General features: G+C 36.6%; 1 protein-coding gene across 1 annotated transcript in view; it reads right to left on the bottom strand.

Annotated features, from left to right (window-relative positions):
• LOC139735213 (uncharacterized) overlaps positions 1 to 16,949 on the bottom strand; it is a 222,108-nt gene extending 205,159 nt beyond the window's left edge. The window contains 11 exon segments of the mRNA XM_071645971.1: positions 426 to 611; positions 1,462 to 1,609; positions 2,195 to 2,374; positions 2,861 to 2,968; positions 3,757 to 3,968; positions 5,704 to 5,817; positions 6,770 to 6,883; positions 13,698 to 13,817; positions 15,165 to 15,287; positions 16,366 to 16,479; positions 16,937 to 16,949. Of these exon segments, the coding sequence (XP_071502072.1) occupies positions 426 to 611; positions 1,462 to 1,609; positions 2,195 to 2,374; positions 2,861 to 2,968; positions 3,757 to 3,968; positions 5,704 to 5,817; positions 6,770 to 6,883; positions 13,698 to 13,817; positions 15,165 to 15,287; positions 16,366 to 16,479; positions 16,937 to 16,949 (1,432 nt within the window).
• Between the last annotated feature and the right edge of the window lie 2,362 nt (positions 16,950 to 19,311).

Below are 19,311 nucleotides of genomic sequence, written 5' to 3' on the forward strand. Positions count from 1 at the left end.
AAGTAGTCAATTTGTTTGTGTAAGTTATCAATATACCACATCTTGATTTACATCAGAAAGTCTCACATAACAATTTTACTGTATTCAAACATACATACGCATTGTGTAAAAGCATGTGATGACAATGAAAATGAATATGTAGGGCATACTAACAGAAATTATAATCACTAGCAGGAACTGTCATTTCACGAAAATATAAAAAAATACATGTATGCTGACAAAGAAGCAAAAAGATGGAAAGTCTCACTATATATATAGCCTCTAAATCTAATGCTTCTCTGGACATTAACCTGTTAAAAAATGGACTGATTTTCCTACAACACACATTTCCCATTTACCTCAGCCCAAGAATACTTGGGACAAGTCTTCAACAGGTTAACTGACTATGAATGTACACTCAAATCTTATGCTTCTTTGGCACTTACGACAGAATGATTCATTCCTCCAGTACTCAATCACAGCCTCTCTATCAAGACAAGCATGTGCAAACAGTTCAATTATGTGGCAAGTTGTTTCACTGAGTTGACTTGGTGGGACCAAACATCCATCCATCACACAGGCATCAAAGAATGGGGTGGGATCAAGTGTGTCAAAACACCGCTGGAAAGGACCTATTAAAAGAAGACAATACACCATGTCATTACTACTCTTTCAAAAGATAGTCTAATCAGGTGTTTATGTAATGTTTGGAAAAGATATATATGTAAATGTAACATAAAGTACAACCTGCACACATATGACTCAGAAATGATTCACATACACACACACACAAATCTAAACTGATGTGTGATTCTTCACTCATTTTTTTTTTCACAGTTACATACTAGAAAATAATTGATTATATAAATATTTATGTACATTTCCCCCCTTCTCTCTCTCTCTCTCTCTCTCTCTCTCTCTCTCTCTCTCTCTGTGTATACATTACATACATATTTACATATAAAGTTAATTTTGCAAATTTAAATGATTGAATGATCAAATACAAAGGTAGTAAAATCATTGACATCTATGCCTGGAACCATAATGGATTTGTATTCCTTGAGCTAAAAATCTCATGCAACTTCATCATTTAAAAAATCCTTGGTTGAGCTGTAATTAAATTTACCTTACAGGAACACATGAAATTGTGATCCAAGGCTTGGAAATATCCAAACTTTTGCTATAAATGTGTAATCTTTAAGTTAATAGGGACTAGCATAACTCTTACCAATTCAGCTTAGAAATAAATTGCCTTCACATTCAATCAAATTTTGTACAAACACTTTTCTGAGGAAAATGTATAGATCTAAACAGCAGCTATACATATCTTTTTCTCTACATTTCATTTTATGAGTGAAATTCAAATGTGAAAAAACTGTCACTAATTTGTGATGAGTGAGAGACCATTTTTTTTTCAGTGATAGAGTGGACAGAGTTAGTTGCAGAATAGATCATAAGGCAGACTACGTCTGATGTACTCACCGCTATCGTCTTGAATCATTTGGCATGCTTGGACAGCCATAGAGTATTCACTGGAGGTGTCATTGCAAACATTGTCACCAGGGTTAAGTGGGTCACAGCTCCCTGGATTCAGTGCCCAGCTGTTGCCAAACTCTTGGACATCTGAAACCTGGGTCAAAAGTCAAATATGGATTTTATATACTTGTGTTTATGACACAGGATATTACATCAGGCAAGTTTCACAAATGTCACAAATCATTTGCTATCAACCTTAACAATCAAATGGTTGTTTTCCTGAGTATTTACATTACATTTTGTATCCATTGTATATGTTTTCTACAGAAGTCACATTTTCTTTTTACGTAATGATATGTTTCTTTAAGTTACATTAATTCAGATATTATTCTGAAACATCTTTGTGTGATACTGTGACATAAGTCTATTATTCATTTTTTTTTTCCTGTGCCTAGCGTCACCTATGTATTCCAAGTGACAACCTAGGCTTTGCATGTTACTTTGTTTACTGACATAATAAAAATGTTGAACGAAAGAAAAAGCAAACATATAAACATACACACACACACTCACTCACTCACACATACAAAAACACCATTCAAACACCAAAATCACTGCTGCTACTACCTGCACAGCCATCAACCACACATTTTGAGATATTATCAATGTGGCACACACAAAAAAATGAACCTTAAATGCAGCCATGCAATGGATAGCACACAGAAATACCAAAACTCACCAGCTGTCCATCTGGTGTCAAGTACTCATCGGTCTGGTTGCCATTGAAGTTGCCACACAAGCCACAGGTGACATTTTCATACTGGGCAAAGGGCAGTCTGACCTCCACTGTCCGCTCACCATCCCATTTGACAAAGAAGTAGACGCTCTGGTCATCCTGCTGGACATCAGCAGATACTTCCTGCAAGGGGGTAATTATTTGGACAATATGAAAGCCTCTGATCATTTTTGCAGCTTTGTCATGACGGATGACACCTCTCCCATATTTTCACTAATCAAATTTTTATCTATGATTAACAGTTTGAGCAGTGTACAGCTCTCTAGTCCTTACCTGTGTGTCAAAAGGATCATTGAAATCATTTCTCCCACATTCCCAAGGAATGAAACTGTAAATAACAACTTGCCTTTCTAGGGAATGGATGTTGAATGGGAAATGGAGTTCATAAAATTTTCTTCCATTGCCTTTGAGCTCTGGGAAAGACCTTATATCTTTTAATATGATACAGTCGAGTCCAAGCATTGTATACATGGATATGGTCTCAATGTTCAAATTCATGCGTCTCATTCAACTTATTAAACAGTGCAAATGTAAACCTTTGAATCAGCACTTGCACATTTTTTTTTGCAACTACAAATTCCTGCGTTAAGATCAGAAACATTTTCTCACCACATAGAACCCACTGAGACTAATGACAAGTCCAGATATAGGCTCAGCGGGGAGGGTGACTCTGCGACCGTTGATGAAAACCTCTCGATCCTGCCTCAAAGTGACTTCCTACAAATGAACAAGAAAGTTTTGGCTTTACACATGACAACAAAGAAGAATTGAGTCTCTGACAATTAAAATATATATATATACGGAGCTAAGAGCTTTAGTTGATTACTGCAAAGGAATTTTGTCAATAGCATTTTACCTCTTGCTATCAAAGGCTTTCTATTCACAAATTCTGTGTTCACTACCACATCTGTGAAAAAACGAACTGTTCTTGGTCTGATGTCAGTTCAGCACTTCCAAGACATTAGAACACCTTGGCAAAGGTTTGTTACAGGAAAGTGCAAAGTACAGTGAGTGCTGTAAATGTGAAACCATGAGACACAAGATGTGTTAATAGCTTTAGTCAGAACAGTCTGCTTTACCCATAAAATATTTCACACAATTGATGGTAAATTGACTACCTTACAGTCATTATGTGAAGGCTATTATCGAAGTGCCATCATATTTTCATATGTATATTCTGTAAGAAGTGTTTTGATACCGGTGTACCCGTAAAAGCTGATTATATAACAGTGGTAGCTATTGTAGATTTGTGTACTGGTACTGAAAACCTGAGGTGGACAATACCACATAAATATCATACAAAAGGCTTACAAACACTGAAAACATAACATTCACATTTTTCCACTTTTTTTTTCAAGATTTAGTCTACATTAGATATTGTGCCAGCAATACACTGTGTGATAATTTCTTCCTGTTGCTGAATCCATATAAAAGTTTGCCATTATGTTACGGTTTTTCACAACACATCTTTCAACAAACTGTATCATCACCAAGCATGTACATACCGTTCCAAAGACTTGAACGGATACTTCATATGTGTAGGAGCCATACGTGCTAAGCTCCTTGTCTACATTTGTGACATCAATCTGGAATGGTGAACTGATCCCGTCTTGGCATTCTTGGACAAGTGTGTACTGGCAGTCCCCCTGGAAGTTGTGCCAAACTTGGTCAAAGGTGAGGTAGTGGGGGTCACCAGTCGCATAGCAGATGCTGGATGCTGTAAGGGAATATTGATGGTGCAAAATATTTTGCAGCGTGTTTTGACCTGGTGTACTTTGCACATTTCAAACTCAACAGGAAGTTCCGGTGGTATTAAAACTAATAGCAGTCATCTGGGTTTTCAGCGCAGTTCTACATCAGGAGTTAAAAACGGTATCCTGCACAGCTGAAGATACAAGGTAAACTCGCATCAAACTAATGGGGTGTTGCAAGAAAGTTGCAATCAATTGCAAATAATTGCTAATTTTGAAACAACCATTCTGATTGGCTCAGGGTCTGCCCTATTAAGAAGACATGCATGCAACAATGATTTTGATTGGCCAGTGACAATCAGTTGCAAGTTGCAATTAATTGCAACTTTCTTGCAACACCCCATTAGACTTAGATATCCCCCAACATAAAGATATCCAACAACATACAATAACCACAAAATAAGACATTAATAGTTGTGACATTCTACGCCTGTTAGATCAAACAGTGCCCCAGTATCTGTACTATTTCATAGCTGTGACAAGTATCCTATGGTTAGAATTCCTCTAGACTTACATCTAGAATACTAGGATTTTGTCATTCCTAATCCTTTCAAGAATGCAGGACACACTGAAATAGTGTCTGAAGAACAGAACAGGAAAAGGAAACACTAATCAATGTCTTGTTTTTATTTCTATATATATATACATGTATGTAAATATCCTGTACGGCATTGATCTGTGAATTCACCATAGTGACTATTAAATACTAATAGGACTAGAGCCTTCCACATTACAAGTTACTGTGAGACTTTGCAACTTAGCTCAATATCTACACACTATTAAAGCAAGTTCTGTTTTGTTTTTGTTTTTTTGTTTGTTTGTTTTTTGGACAAACATTCTCTGGATATACTAACTACCAGTTATATCACTCGAAGCTACATGTATACAGAGTGCACTGTTTTACAGTGTGGGACTGTAGAAACACAGCTGTAGACAACTTCCATATAAATTCAAACTGTATTTACTTTGTTTCCTTGATTGTAATAACCAATGACATTCAAGACAATGTGAGTGAATTAGTTACGAGGCTAACTATACACATTTCGTGACAGTGCAGTACAAACGACCATTCTTTAGCTTTGTGATGGAATGGTAGTACTAGGATTTAGCATAAATTACGAATGTTTTATAACTCACACCTACTTACATCTACTCATGATTATTTTGCTTTGTTTTTGCGGTATCTATTTTGACTTTGAAAATGTTCAACTTACCAAAATATAGATGATTAATTGCTTCATCTGAACTTCTCTCCACTTGGGAAAGGCAGAAGCGACTGACATGGTGCTCGCCGCATGCAAAAGATTTGAATGTAGCAGACAACAGCAGCAACAGCTGCACAATCTGCACAATCTGCACCATGCAGGTAGCCATATATTTTGAATTTGTGCAGTGATGGACAAGTCTATTCAGTCAAAAATGTAAATTTTGCCTAAGGGACATTGCCTGATGGGTCATCATGGATTGTACTGCCAAATTTTAGTCCAAGCAATCAATTTCATGTTGGTAAAACATAAGATCTGAGGTTGAGTGTAGAAATTTTGAATGTTTTTGGAGCTGTAGTTTGTGGCAAGGGGTGTATTTATGAAAGTGCACTGGTCCTTCGCATGGCATCTGGTCCGGTTTTTGCAAAGCATGCTCCTTTCAACAGCAACATTCATTATTTCAAAACAATTACAATCTCGTTTTAAATATGCTCACCATCTTCACAGGTTGCTCCTAGAAAATGGGCAGGGCAGGTGCAGGTGTAATAATCATAGTAGTTGTTACAGGTTCCTCCATTCTGACAGGGGTCATCGACACATGCATTCCTCTCTGAAATATGATAAGAACAAAAATGTAAACACAATCTTACATTTGTGAACTACCCCTGCAATGACTTCTAGAATTCTACAGTTATGAAGAACCACTGATGATACACTAAACCTATGTTGCTAGCATAATATTGGTAACCACTTCTTCAACAAGAAAAGAGAAATGAAAGATATGATGAATTTGGCTCACATTCTAACTTTTTGATAATCTTCAGATAACCAAAGCCAATAATTCTGCAGAGTCCTACAGAGATTTCTGTGATTCCTTTCATCAGATATTTTGTGCACACAGGCAGGCTACCTACAACAAAGAATACTTTCTCTTAAATCAATAAGCTGGGTCATTCCATTACAACAACTGTAATGTGGATAAACCCTCACTTTTTTAAAGATCCCATTATAAATTCATTAAAAAATAAGACACAAACAGTGTTTCAGGGATTGTCTTTGACAAAGAATGAAATTTGATCCACTTTTTAACTGACCATGCAGTAAACACTATCTCAAGTGTCTGCATTTGTTTATTTTTTAACATTTCTTAAAGGGATTGTACAGTTTCGGTTGAGACCTAACTTCAGATTTCTAACATTTTTTGGTGAGATAATGAAAAACGTCTTATGAAATATGAAAGAGCATGTAATTTTATGAGGAATTCAATGTTTATTTGATGAAAATTGGTTTTGAAATAGCTGAGATATCCAAAACGAGCGATTCTAATAAAGTGTGGGACCCACACTTTCACACAATCGCTTTGTTTTACCTTGTTTTTGGATGTTTCCGTCATTCCAAACCCAATTTCCATCAAGTAAACTTCGAATTCCTCTTAAAATGGTATGCTCTGTACTATTTCATAAGTGTTTTCTTGGTATCTCGCAAAAAGTTAAAAGCCCAATTTTCACCTCCACCAAAACTGTACTATCCTTTTAAACTGAGTAAAGACAAGGTGAACTTACCAATCTCACACTGTGAACCTTCCCATGCAATGGGACACGTACAATTGAATACACCTTGTAGGTTGGAACAAGTTCCTCCATTCTCACAGGGAAAACTTGAGCATTCATTAAAATCTAGACAAAAGTGGATAAACAAAAGACCATTTGAAAGATTAAGAAAATGTCAATTCCTATGAAACATATCAGTTCACTTGCTAACATTGCTGCACGCTGGCAATTTCAAGACACTTCCTCACATGATACATCATAGGCTCCTTAACAATGAAAGCCATTTCCTTCTGGACCTATAACTCATCCTCTACTATCCAATCACTATAAAAGAAACATCCTTCCTTACACCAACAAAAACGGTTTATGCATTGTAGTACGGTACTCTGATCATTTTCAATCTATATTAATCTTTTCCAGACTCAAGATTGCAGCATGAGTCTACATGCTGGTATCAACCTCATTGATTTTTTTTTTTTTTTTTTTTTTTTTTTTGGGGGGGGGGGGGGGGGTGTTCCAGCTATTCAGCCTCAATACTGTGATATAAAACAATGCAAAGATATGCATGGTTGAAGTGCACATTCCACGCACCATTGCACTTTTAAAACTTCATGATATGTGCTACTGAAAGGTACACTGTAAGCACAACGAGTGCTAAAGAAAACACTATTGTCACGTTTCTCCCAGTGTGTACAAGAATACCACCATGAAGCCAAAACAATGTCCTGAAAGGGCTCAAAATTCATCTTCCACCATGTGGAACTTGCTTATAATCAGTGTAAGGGTCTCCTAAGAAACTTGTCTGGCTAACATGATTTGCCAGGATAATGAGTTGTTTTTTTCAATAGTTTGGTTAGTTTGTTTTCTTTTTCTTTTTCTTTTTTTTAATCAAAAGTGTACTATAATTCAATCGTATGAATACGACTTTTCTTCCTCAAGTCACCTCCCTGTTCAGCATTGTGGGTAGAATGTTATGATGATCAATCACGCCCTGGCAATCTTATTTTCCAACAAGGTTTAGATGTGATTCACTCTATCGCAGAAGATCGTTGGATACCGATGTGGCATGACTTGTCCTTCTTGCAAACCTATTTTGTTTGTTTGGTTTTTATAATATTTTCACATTTTCTTCGTTACCTGAATGAAATTGTGTCGTTACAGCATTCTTTCTTATGCACAACTGCACATTTTAGAGCAAAAATTGACAGTTCTGCAGGCCTATGGAGAAGTATATTCTCACTTTAACATGATTTAAAATGTCACCTTCAGGTTATGACTTGTATCGATACACTTAGTGATAAAAAATTTGGCCCACATCAATATCTTCAGGTGCATATTTTCAAGGTAATGAGTGTGAGTTACGGTACAGGTATCTCTTGATTTTATTATTTGTTGCATGAGCAAGCGTGTGTCCAAGATACTACATTGTAGTTTTATATATGCATGGGGTTGCTGATGTGATAAGGTGAACACTAATCTTTGCCAGAACTGTTGAGACAAAATATTGGCCAGCACAACATTACCAAATCATCATGATGCTTGGTAACATCAGATTAAATTAAAACAATAATTTCAAACCTTCTCACTTATATGCAGGATATGCTACATTTTTAATTTGGGCAGTGTGTAATCAGACCCTTCATTTGATGTGGTTCCTCTTGCTTCAAAATGCTACAAGAGTTACACTGTTCACGACCTAAAATCTATCTTTAAAAAATGACAAACTTGACTCGAGACTGAAAGAAAATAAAAAAGAAATTACCCTTGGCCTTGGGCAGATTGTTCTCTCATGTCAAGTTGTACATGTGTAAATACAATTAATGAGATGGAATGCAGTTATAATAGTTGTCCTCTTGGAAAGATTGTTTTTATTCTTGCATTCATAAATTTCAGATAGCGCAATATCATCCAATCCACCAGTCCGCATATTCACCCCTTAAAAAGGCCCTTTGCCGATACATTTCACTGACATTGAGCTATAATTGTTTGTCATCCTCTTGAGCATTGATCCACACTTTTTTACCAATTCCAAGAATTAATAGACTATCAATATTACACAGTCAATTATCACATAAATGTTAGAAACTCAAAAGCTAGCTAGGGAGCAACTATGTCATGTGAAAATATGCACACCTATTGTGATCATGATGACGTAGACACACTATAGTTCACTGCAACCCCACATGACCTATCTTGTTTCAAATGTGTACCAGCTCCAGTATTCATAGTGTACCTGTTCCACCAGCTCCAATATCCACACTATTGTCATCGACATCATTCTTTCATTTTTTCCCCATCAGCTGATTTGTGCTATTGTGAGCAAGGGAGGTACCTAACCCCGGCACGGGGCGCTGTAACCAGTAACAGTACGGGTTGGGGTTGCTGGTGCGGTTAGGGAGGTACCCAGTGGCAGTCAAGTAGGCCTACCATGCATGACATTAGCAGACAATAAATGTACAGTGTTCAATCACTCATTACCACAGGGCCTAAGGCAACTAGTATATTTCTATAAATCTGTTTTCAGCCGTGTTCACGCCCAATCGGCAGTCAACGTCAAAGCCACCCACTCATTCGAACGTCACTGCCATTGATTGACATCAACTGCTCCGAGCCTAAACTCATTTAAACAGAAGTTAAATTTAATTGACTTGGGGGAAAATCATCCAAAAAGCACATTATAAAATATAAACACTACGCTCATTCGACCACGCCTGCACGTGTATATCCCCGATGTGGAGTTTGTGCAGTATATCCCACCAGATCCAGATCCAGACCAGTTATTGAAACTTGGTGAATTCATCTAACAACGTTAGCTGGGAATATTGGGATACAGTGCAAAACAGCAGAGACTCCAACTATCCCGCTTTCGACGGGATGAGGCCTCCCGCCGAAAGCCCATTTTTGCAAAATCTCCCGTTCTCCCGCTTGAGATTTGATTTCTCCTGCCCTGGCTATGTGTCTCCCATTGGAAAGAATGTCTTACTTATGCCATATCGTAGGTTGAAAAATAAGCCTAAGATAGCACGAGAGAGCATCTGGTTAGAACCCTTGACCGAAAGATCGGTCTGTATCTGTCCATCGGGGAATGTTCCGCAGAGACTGCGTCTGGCTTCACGGATCCCCTGTCTACGGAGGACAGCGTAAATGGCAAAATATAAAAGAGTCCTCCGGACAGACGGATCTTTCTGTCTACTAGAACCCTAGACTGGACCCCGGCCGCAAAGAATTTCGCGCTTCGCGCACATCAACTTGGAGTCTCCCGTTTGCTAACGTTAGCGTTAGGGGTTTCAGGCGGGAGAATCTCCAGATCAGAAGGTGCTGCTGCTGGGGGTTGGAGTCTCTGAAACAGTGCGATACAATCCAGACAAAGCACTATGTTTAACCATGGGTCGAGTTAATACAGTTCTAATCTAGTACATATATTAATATAATAGCTTCATGGATATTAATGGCTGAACTGAGCTGTGCTATGTTACTCTGGCGACACCCATCTCCTCCATCACTTCATGCCCGAAGATGCGGCCTAGCCTGCGCAGCTCAAACAATCGCGATCGCGGGCCGTGTCCACTAAACTACTGTGTACTAATGCGCCGATGGCCGATGCCAGACCATGATCACTTTACTTATTATTGATTGAAACTTATTGAGGAATTATTGCATGCATTTCGATAAAACATAAGAATATGAAACCCACCGATCAAGGGCAAACGCTGACAAAGAGCACGAAATCGTACAATGCCCAACGCTATCCAGACGACTGATGTTTAATAGTGATGAGTGTGTGTGGTCGGCGGATCGGATCGTCTGCTAGTTACTGCACGTAGCGAGCGCACCACGCACCACCACATCTCACGGTACGGCAGCTCATCAGCAGAAAGCTAGCTAGCGCTTATAGCGCGATTTTAGCGTTTCATAGCGTATTATGCCGCAAAACTTTTGCGACTCGCCATTACAGGGCTCGCATCTTTGGATGCTAGCCTATGATCTGAATGCGAGCCTCCGCGCCTCTGGATTGATGGAGTGAATTCGTACGAGAGGATACGGGCAAGGAGTTTCCGATACGGGTTGCAGAAGGATGCCTGGAAGGAGTGGGGAATCCCGGGAGGAGGGGTGGGGGATCGAGGAGGGAACCCATTGGTGCCAGCGGTCGAGCTAGCCAATCTCGCTAATGATGCGGTGGCAACATCACGGAAGGTGGTGGTGGTTGTCATGTGGTGGGGGTGCAAACCCGGGGTGCAAATTGTGACAGATATTATGAATCTAGCCAATTTTCGGTTCTTTTTTTAACTATTATGTGTGTGGGGGGGGGGGGGAGTTGATTGATTGGCCAATATTTTGTCATTCCTTGCTCATCGTCATATTTTACCTCAATTGATTTTTTTTTAACTTCATTCTTGAATACCTTCACTGCAAAAATTGGATATCGATCGGTGTAGTTTACTAGTAATTACTCCACGTACTGTATACGAGGTCAAATTCAATTCAATTAAATTCAATTCTATTTGTTCAATTCCACCAAGATTAACAAATTACAGAAATTGTAATATTGGGCGAAGACAAGAAATCAATGATAAGACAAACATGACAGATAGCTGATAAGAGACTTAACATATAATACATCAGGTGGAAAAGATAGGAGACCTGCTGAGAAGCAATGCTTGTAAATTGCAGAAACTCCTATTTACAAATACAAAACAAAAAGCCAAGGTACACAAGACTGAAAATTTCAGCCTGAAAACTATGTATACATACAGTATACGAAAATGAATTGTGGGGGGGGGGGGATGCAGCACACTAACGGACGTTAAAAAGAAAAAACAAATTATTTAAACAGAATAAGGGATTGAATAATGGGGGCAAAAATAACTCGGACTTGGACACACAGTTACAGGGACAAGAGTAAAGAGGGTGAAACAAATGCAATGACTTACAAGATATCCAGTGCTTAACTAAGATGTAGCTCAGCATTAATCAATTTTTAAAAAAAAAACATTTTTTAAACCAATATAAAAGATTATCTAACACAAACCAGTGTCAATTCATACAGGACCACATGCACAAAGTCAAACAGGTGTAGGCCCTAGAAAGTATGTTGTAATGGTGTTGAAAAGTGTTCACCTGGCACTTCGTGATGTTAATCTTTGACACTGCGCTGATGTTAATTCAGCAATGACATTCAACATAGGTAGGCCTATGTTGATTTGACAATGCTGGTGTTAATTTCAATGGTAAAACACCCATCCAGTGTGAATGGGAGACCACGCCCTTATTAAGGTGTAGGCCTACTGATGTGCACATAATTATTTTTTCCAAAAATCATGTACTTTATCGGGAAGTTCTTGTTCGTCTTGTTGAAGTTCAAAATCAACATTTTAAGAAGAACATGATTGAATGATTACCTTTTTTTTGTTTATATTTTGAAGTGACACTCGTGTGTGTTAATGTAACACCGCAAAATAATGCAATGAGCACTTGAAAAACAACACCAGCTCAATGTTTCATTTTACCACCCGACTTTTTGCAGTGTACATCCAGATATGATTGATATCTATGTATAAAGATTTTGGAGTCTATAGTATATTGTGCAACATAGGTTTGTATTTTTCTAATAACAGCTAAGCACTTACTGATGATAGTATTATATACGCTAATCAAGTGCGTTGTTTGTTTGTTTTTTGTTTTCTTTTGTAATGTGAAACATTTAACAAGGAGATCAGTTTTGTGTGCGAGTTTTTGTCTTTTTCATTAAAATACTTTTTAAGAGTATATCCTAACCTTCATATTTGGATAGCAGTTGCGCTGTTGTTAGTTTCCCGTTTGCCAATTGTATGCCAATTCGACATGTTTGTATTGAGATGCTGAAACGTCTTCTTTTTTAATTCAATGTGTCGTTTGTTTGTTTTTTATTCTGACTTGTATTCTTCATAAGTCGTAAATAGATGAATTAATTCGTTTCCTCGATAATCACACTTCGTAAAAGCAAGAGGTATTACAATCATGTATAAGGATAGTAAATGGAAATCTGCTTTTCAATACTGATCTTCTCATATCAACCCGCGCCTACCGCCAGCGTTCAAAGTTTTATCAGATTCTTTCCACCCTCCTTGCAATCTAGTCGTACATGATTTGTGTCCCTATACAGGCCTACTTCTCAACTTGGTCTATGATCTACTCAAACACTCAAGCTATATTTATAGGCCATGATTCAAGTCTGAATTAAAAAATATATGTACTCTCTAAAAAAATCGAGTGAAAATATTCACTCTTAAAGGAGTGAATACAAAAAAGAGTGAATTTTGAGTGAAATTGGAGTGAATTTTGAGTGAATATGTTCATTTTCACTCATTTTGGAGTGACCTCGGGGATCACTCGAAGATTTTGGAGTGATCCCTGAGGTCACTCCAAAACGAGTGAAAATGAAAATTTTCACTCAAAATTTATTCTACATTCACTCAAAATTCACTCTTTTTTGTATTCACTCCTTTAAGAGTGAATATTTTCACTCGATTTTTTTAGAGAGAGTATATTTGATAGTTACAATTAAGAGACATGATGGGTATATCCTGTGTGTAGTCGGAGCGAGTGCATGGTGTATACTCTGTAAAGTAAATCACTGTTAAAGGCCTATTAAACTAAACTCGGAAAAAAGGGAAACAGTGTTTTTACTGAAAGAAAGTTCATCTCTAAACGATACCATTATCATCTTTTATTTCCGTTCTCTACTAATTTCGGTTCGTACCTGATGGTGTGATTCTTTTTTTTTCGGCAAAGAAGTTTCACCTCTATTGCCTTGTGTTATGGGGTCCCCCCCCCCCCCACCTCCCCATCCATGTAGGTTATACCCGTCTCTTACTCTTAGGTTATACTCCATACCCGTCTCTCACAATGTTTCTCAATGTTTCCTAAAGCTAAATCTGAAAATATCATCGGTTCTTCCTACCTTCTGTGCAATTTCGCCCGGTCCAGCCAGAAGTACAATTGCACAAGTAGTCATTCTCGAGATTTATACACTCTGCTCCGTTTTGACACGGGAATCCTAGGACGATGCATTCGTTTATGTCTGGGGAAAAAAAGAAGAAAAGAAACAAGACATCACATGGGTGAGTGTGTGTACGCAATACACCAATCATTAACCAACATGATACATAATTATAAACACGTTTCGAACTAAACAGCTATGGAACATGAAATGAACGTGAAAAATAATGGGAAAGCACAAAATAGTAAAGTCATGATTATATTTATTGTCCGAAGCTTAATGGCCCTTCCAGTATATAGAAATACACTCCGTGCACAGCAGATGACGCGTCTTAAGTTCGAGTATTCCATAATTTACTAAATTGCATTTTTTATTTGAGAACATTTTCATGGGTTGATAAAGGTCCTCTATTACAGCAATTGGCCTAGCAAAGTGAATTGCGCAATAGTTAATACGTATCAGGATATAATTGAAACCATGCAAAATATTTTCATTTCGAAGGGAACTTGAAGTAAACAATCACAATCACACAAAAGTTTCAAGAATTATCACAAATTGAAAGAACATCAAAAGCGCACACAATTTACTGGGGAAAATAGCTTAAGAAAGGATCAAAATAAAAGAGATGATTTGATCACATATAGACACAAGTCTGTATCTTATTTTTAAACGGGTTTTGGACCTTTAAATCACTTCAAGTATGATGGAGAAAATTGACTTCAAACTACTTCAGTTTATTTCATACATCAGGGCCTAATTCTAATATCAGGTTACATTGCAGAACTATATCATATAAACATTTTTTTTCAATTTTTATATCAAATAAACAAAAATGTACATCTAAATATTGTATATAATATTGATATTAAACTGGATGGTAAATCTGGTTTCGAAGTCAAAATACTAAACAAGTGTGACGGGTCCTATAAGATAAAGCTTGTTTGGCTGTTTATATTATCCACCAAAAATCAGTAATTGCAAGTAAAAACGGAGAACAAGTAGGAAAGTTCAGATCAAATCAAATGATAATGCCAAATAAAGAAAATTAGATACATCGATGGTAAACTAAAAAAGGTGAACCACAACTTGCAATTGTAAGCCTCGATGATGGCGAGATCCATTATATTACGCAAATTAGGAGTTAAAGTTTTATCTACAACTTATACTTGTAATGAGGGAGTCATATTTGTGGTTTAAATTTTTCATCACGATTAGAAAAGATACCATTCACGTTTTCTCGGTGTAAACCACTCAATATTACAATATTTGTGCAACGTTGATATTGCCATTTTCGATGAATTGCAAATGTATGAACTTTACAAATTCTCTGACCGCATGGGATTAAAAAAGTTTATTGGGTCCTTTATAAGATCAGCTTGTACGACAGTATATTGCTCTATTTGGAGCTTTTGCCCTTTCCCTAATTACCTTCGTCGCAATCGTCTCCTTCCCATCCGGCGAAGCACGAACAGGTGTAGAAGTCGCCACCTCCGCTGAACTGATTGGTGCAAATACCATTTTGACAGGGATTGCTCAGACACGGACCGGTCTCTGTCAAGAAGATCAGAATAATCAGGAACTCTTGATAGCTACATCACTAGGAAAATACTGCTGGTCGTTAGATTTTATATAATATAATGCATATAAGGCCAGCAAGTGGGACAATTTTACTTTCATAATTACGAGAGCATCTGTTTCTCATCATAAATCCAGACAATAAGCCAATATGAGATACATGTATGAGCAAATTCCAAAGCAAAACAAATTCATACATTTCAAGAGACATTTACGATACTAGTATGCAATTCGTCATTAACGTGTAAAGCGTAAAGTATTAAAGACGCGTAGTTATACATGGCTTTTATACACATGCAACACAATTCGTGTAACAAGATACTAGTAGATAGATAGACAGATGGATTGATATGAAAGATAGACGGAGATCAGGCCTACATACAAACGTTTTACGTATACGTACATACAATGATAATATCGGTTATATAAATACATACATACATACATAGGTACATACAAGCATAACATGCATTATATCTATGTATTATACCTAGTATACAGGCACGCATTTTTGGTCATCAATAACAATGTGCATACACGCAATAAGACTCTTTGATCTGGATCAGGATATCAGGATCCGGATACAAAAGCACGGATATATATATATATATATATATATATATATATGTATACATACATATATATATACATATATATATATATATATATATATATATATATATATATATACATGTATATATATATATATATATATATATATATATATTTAGTATACCTCAACTGTAACTATTTAGCATTAATCATCTTCCTCCGTTCACGACAACGGGCCTACCCTTTAACAAATGAAAAAAAAATATTAACAGGAATCTTTTCATAACTTTGCGAAAAAGTATTTTCTTAACAGCCAAAATTTGACAAACAAGTTAATGGCGGCAAAGGATAAAAATCATAACCTTATTGGCGGATACAAAGAAGAATAAGGAGAGATAGAGAGATAGAAAGATAAATGAATGGATAGTATATAATATAGATAAATAAATATGCATAGAAGATTTTATCTCTCTCTTTCGCTCGCTCTGTAACTTTTACTTACCATTTTGACAGATATCGCCACCATATCCCTGAGGACAGGTACATACGAAAGCGTCAAAACCGTCCGTACATGTTCCGTTGTTCAGACACGGATCAGAGGCACATTCGTCAGTTTCTTTACCAAATAAATCAATAAAGATAGAGAGGAGAAGTCGAATTATTTTCTATTTCAATATCAAATATAAGTAAAGCCATTTCTGTTTGATTCAAAACATCTAATTCTAGGATGTGCACAGAGCCTAAATGAAGATTAACAAAAATTGTGATCGAGACGTATAGTCTACAGTGCTACGTCAGGAAAGTCGGCAATCAAAATCACTCTGGTTTTTTTTTTAAATGTCTCACAAGAAACAAGAAACGTTCATACCAGATTTGTATTGATCATGTTTTATGTCTCTATGTTCTTAACATAATGAGATCACATCTTTTGGGAGCAGAGAATTTAACATGTCAATATCTGTTATTCAGATGTAAATTAAGTGGAAACAGTAATATAGATAATAATGATCTTCAAAGAACCTTGTACAATTAGGATTCATTTTTTTGGTATAACTCAGCTATATATGTATCACTCGAATAAGTCATCACATCAGAATCAGGGGAAGCGAAGCATCAGACTTACCAAGTGTACAACTCTCCCCTGTGTAGCCAGCGAGGCAGACACACCTCCCCTCGACACATTCGCCGAACTGACAGGACACACCTACGCAGCTCTGGCCGGCTGGAACATAACAGAAAGGAGAAGAAAATACGATAAGGTGAGTTGAGTGAAATCACCAACTTCATGGAGAGAAAATTCAATTGCAAATCAGCTCAGTGCATGGTTAACCAATGAAAGACAAGTTCTAACTTCACTAGTGCCTTCCAAAATTGTGATCTAGCTATCAATTATACTTACAACGAGCGGGGACAAATATGAATAGTTAGGAAATAGATGAGTTTGAAAAATTGATAAAGATTTGCATAATCGCGTGACAATAGTTTTATTAGATTGGATAATATAATTTTAGCTAACAATATGAATATAATAACTACGTATTAGCGGAAATCGAATGAGTATAGAATGAACTCATTTGCAAACAAATTCACGGAACAAGCCAACTATGATGGGTACGCTTAAAACGCATTATTAAATTACATTCATACAACACTACATACATATAGTGTTTCCATCTTATTTTCTGATTCTGACTAGAAGTTCGCTAGTCTGCATTGATTTGTTGCCCTTGTTTCTCAATAATTTCCGTAATCTGTTTCACAGGCGAAGGGGAAGTGTTCAAGTGCAATTTAATTTGAATGTATTGTTTTCATACTTCTTAAAATAACAAAATACTCGTGACAATGTAAGTCAGCTACAGAGTAATGTGTTATAACTTAAAAAAGAACAACTTAACAAGCGGCGAAAGGCAGCTTTTTCTTTTATCAGTATAAATCAATCAAGAGCTCATCAGTGAAACATGTCAATGCCATAAGATAGGTGATTGAATTTTACTTTGACACATCATCTTCTATAAAGTATCTTTGAGAAGAAATCCATTCAAAAACTTAATCAATTTCATAAGAAAGAGAGGAAAATGTCTCTGCAGAACAGTGCAAAAAAGAAGATCAAAATCGGATAAAAAATAAGGAGGTTATGACATTTTGACATTTCAGAATATTTCTGAAGACTCTTGTTGACCAGTCGTTAGGTAAATATTCAAATCAGCAAGTTAATGATGTTATCCTCTCTTAATTTCTTATTCATTTCATATACAAAAATGACAAAAATCTAATATTTCAGCTGTATAAATTTTTAAAAAGTCTTAAAACCACCCAAAATAAAAAGGAACAAATGTTAACTCTGATATACTGTGGCATGGAAATTCACTTTTACATGTATTAGCTAAAATGAGGTATATTTTTTTCAAATTTCATATTACAACATGCATGAAAAATCGTGAGGACATGATATTATCTTCAAATTGCTTATTTGAATATTCACAAGGACTAGTTAAAAAATGTCATATCTTCCTTATGTCTTTTCCAATTCTTGTCACTTTTGGAACGTTCGGCAGGGATTTTTTTCTCTTTCTTTTAGAGGTTATTTACTCATTTTTGGATGAATTTCGTCTGTATAGGGTTGAAAAAACAAAGCAGCCCCCCCCCCCCCCCCATGAAATGAGATTTTGTATTCGGGTACTTCCGATGATTCTTCAATGATTCTTTCAGATGTCTTGCTATAGAGTGTAGATTATATTAACATTACTTTGTATATAACATTTTCTACATTTTCTCTGTTTATGTATATATGCAGCATCTATCATGATTCACTTTGTCAACTTTCTGTGTGTCTTCACATATAATCTATTTTCTGATGCATTTTCCGACAAGTGTCCGAGAGGTGTAGCTTCAATTCATTTTATGAGGCCTCCATCCATTTTAAGCTTAATCGCTTATGATGGTGGTCTCCTGCATTCAATTATCTCTGTTGTTTACTGAAAAATACTGTATATCTTATTTCATGTGTCTGTGTATCTACATTGCTCAATGCAATCACCTATGTGTATCTATTTATGTACTGTTATCGATTTATTTCACTGCACTTGTTATTCTTTGTCTTTGTACTTGTTGAAGTTTGCATTCAAATTGCATCTGATTGAATGCAGAAATAAAAGCAAGCAAACAAACAAACAAAGTCAAGAAAGTAAAAATGATAATCGGAGATGGCAATGATGAAGGCGATAATAACAACGGAGTCATCCCACGAGTCATACAGCCCCAGAAAGGTCCAGAATTCATACAGCCCAGGAGTTCGACACGAGATAAAAACAGCTCACAAGTTCGACATTATACAGCACGGGGCTTCATAATGTGTCGGTCTCATGGGCCAAGAAGTTGTGAGAGAAGAAAAAAAAAGGATAGTACTTGTATATATAGTGTTCAGGGGTTTGGAGCTACATACAGGAAA

Source organism: Diadema antillarum, unplaced genomic scaffold, assembly GCF_040938485.1.
Source record: "Diadema antillarum isolate AM-2024a unplaced genomic scaffold, OU_Dant_1.0 seq00000565_RagTag, whole genome shotgun sequence".
Taxonomy (NCBI): Eukaryota; Metazoa; Echinodermata; class Echinoidea; order Diadematoida; family Diadematidae; genus Diadema; species Diadema antillarum.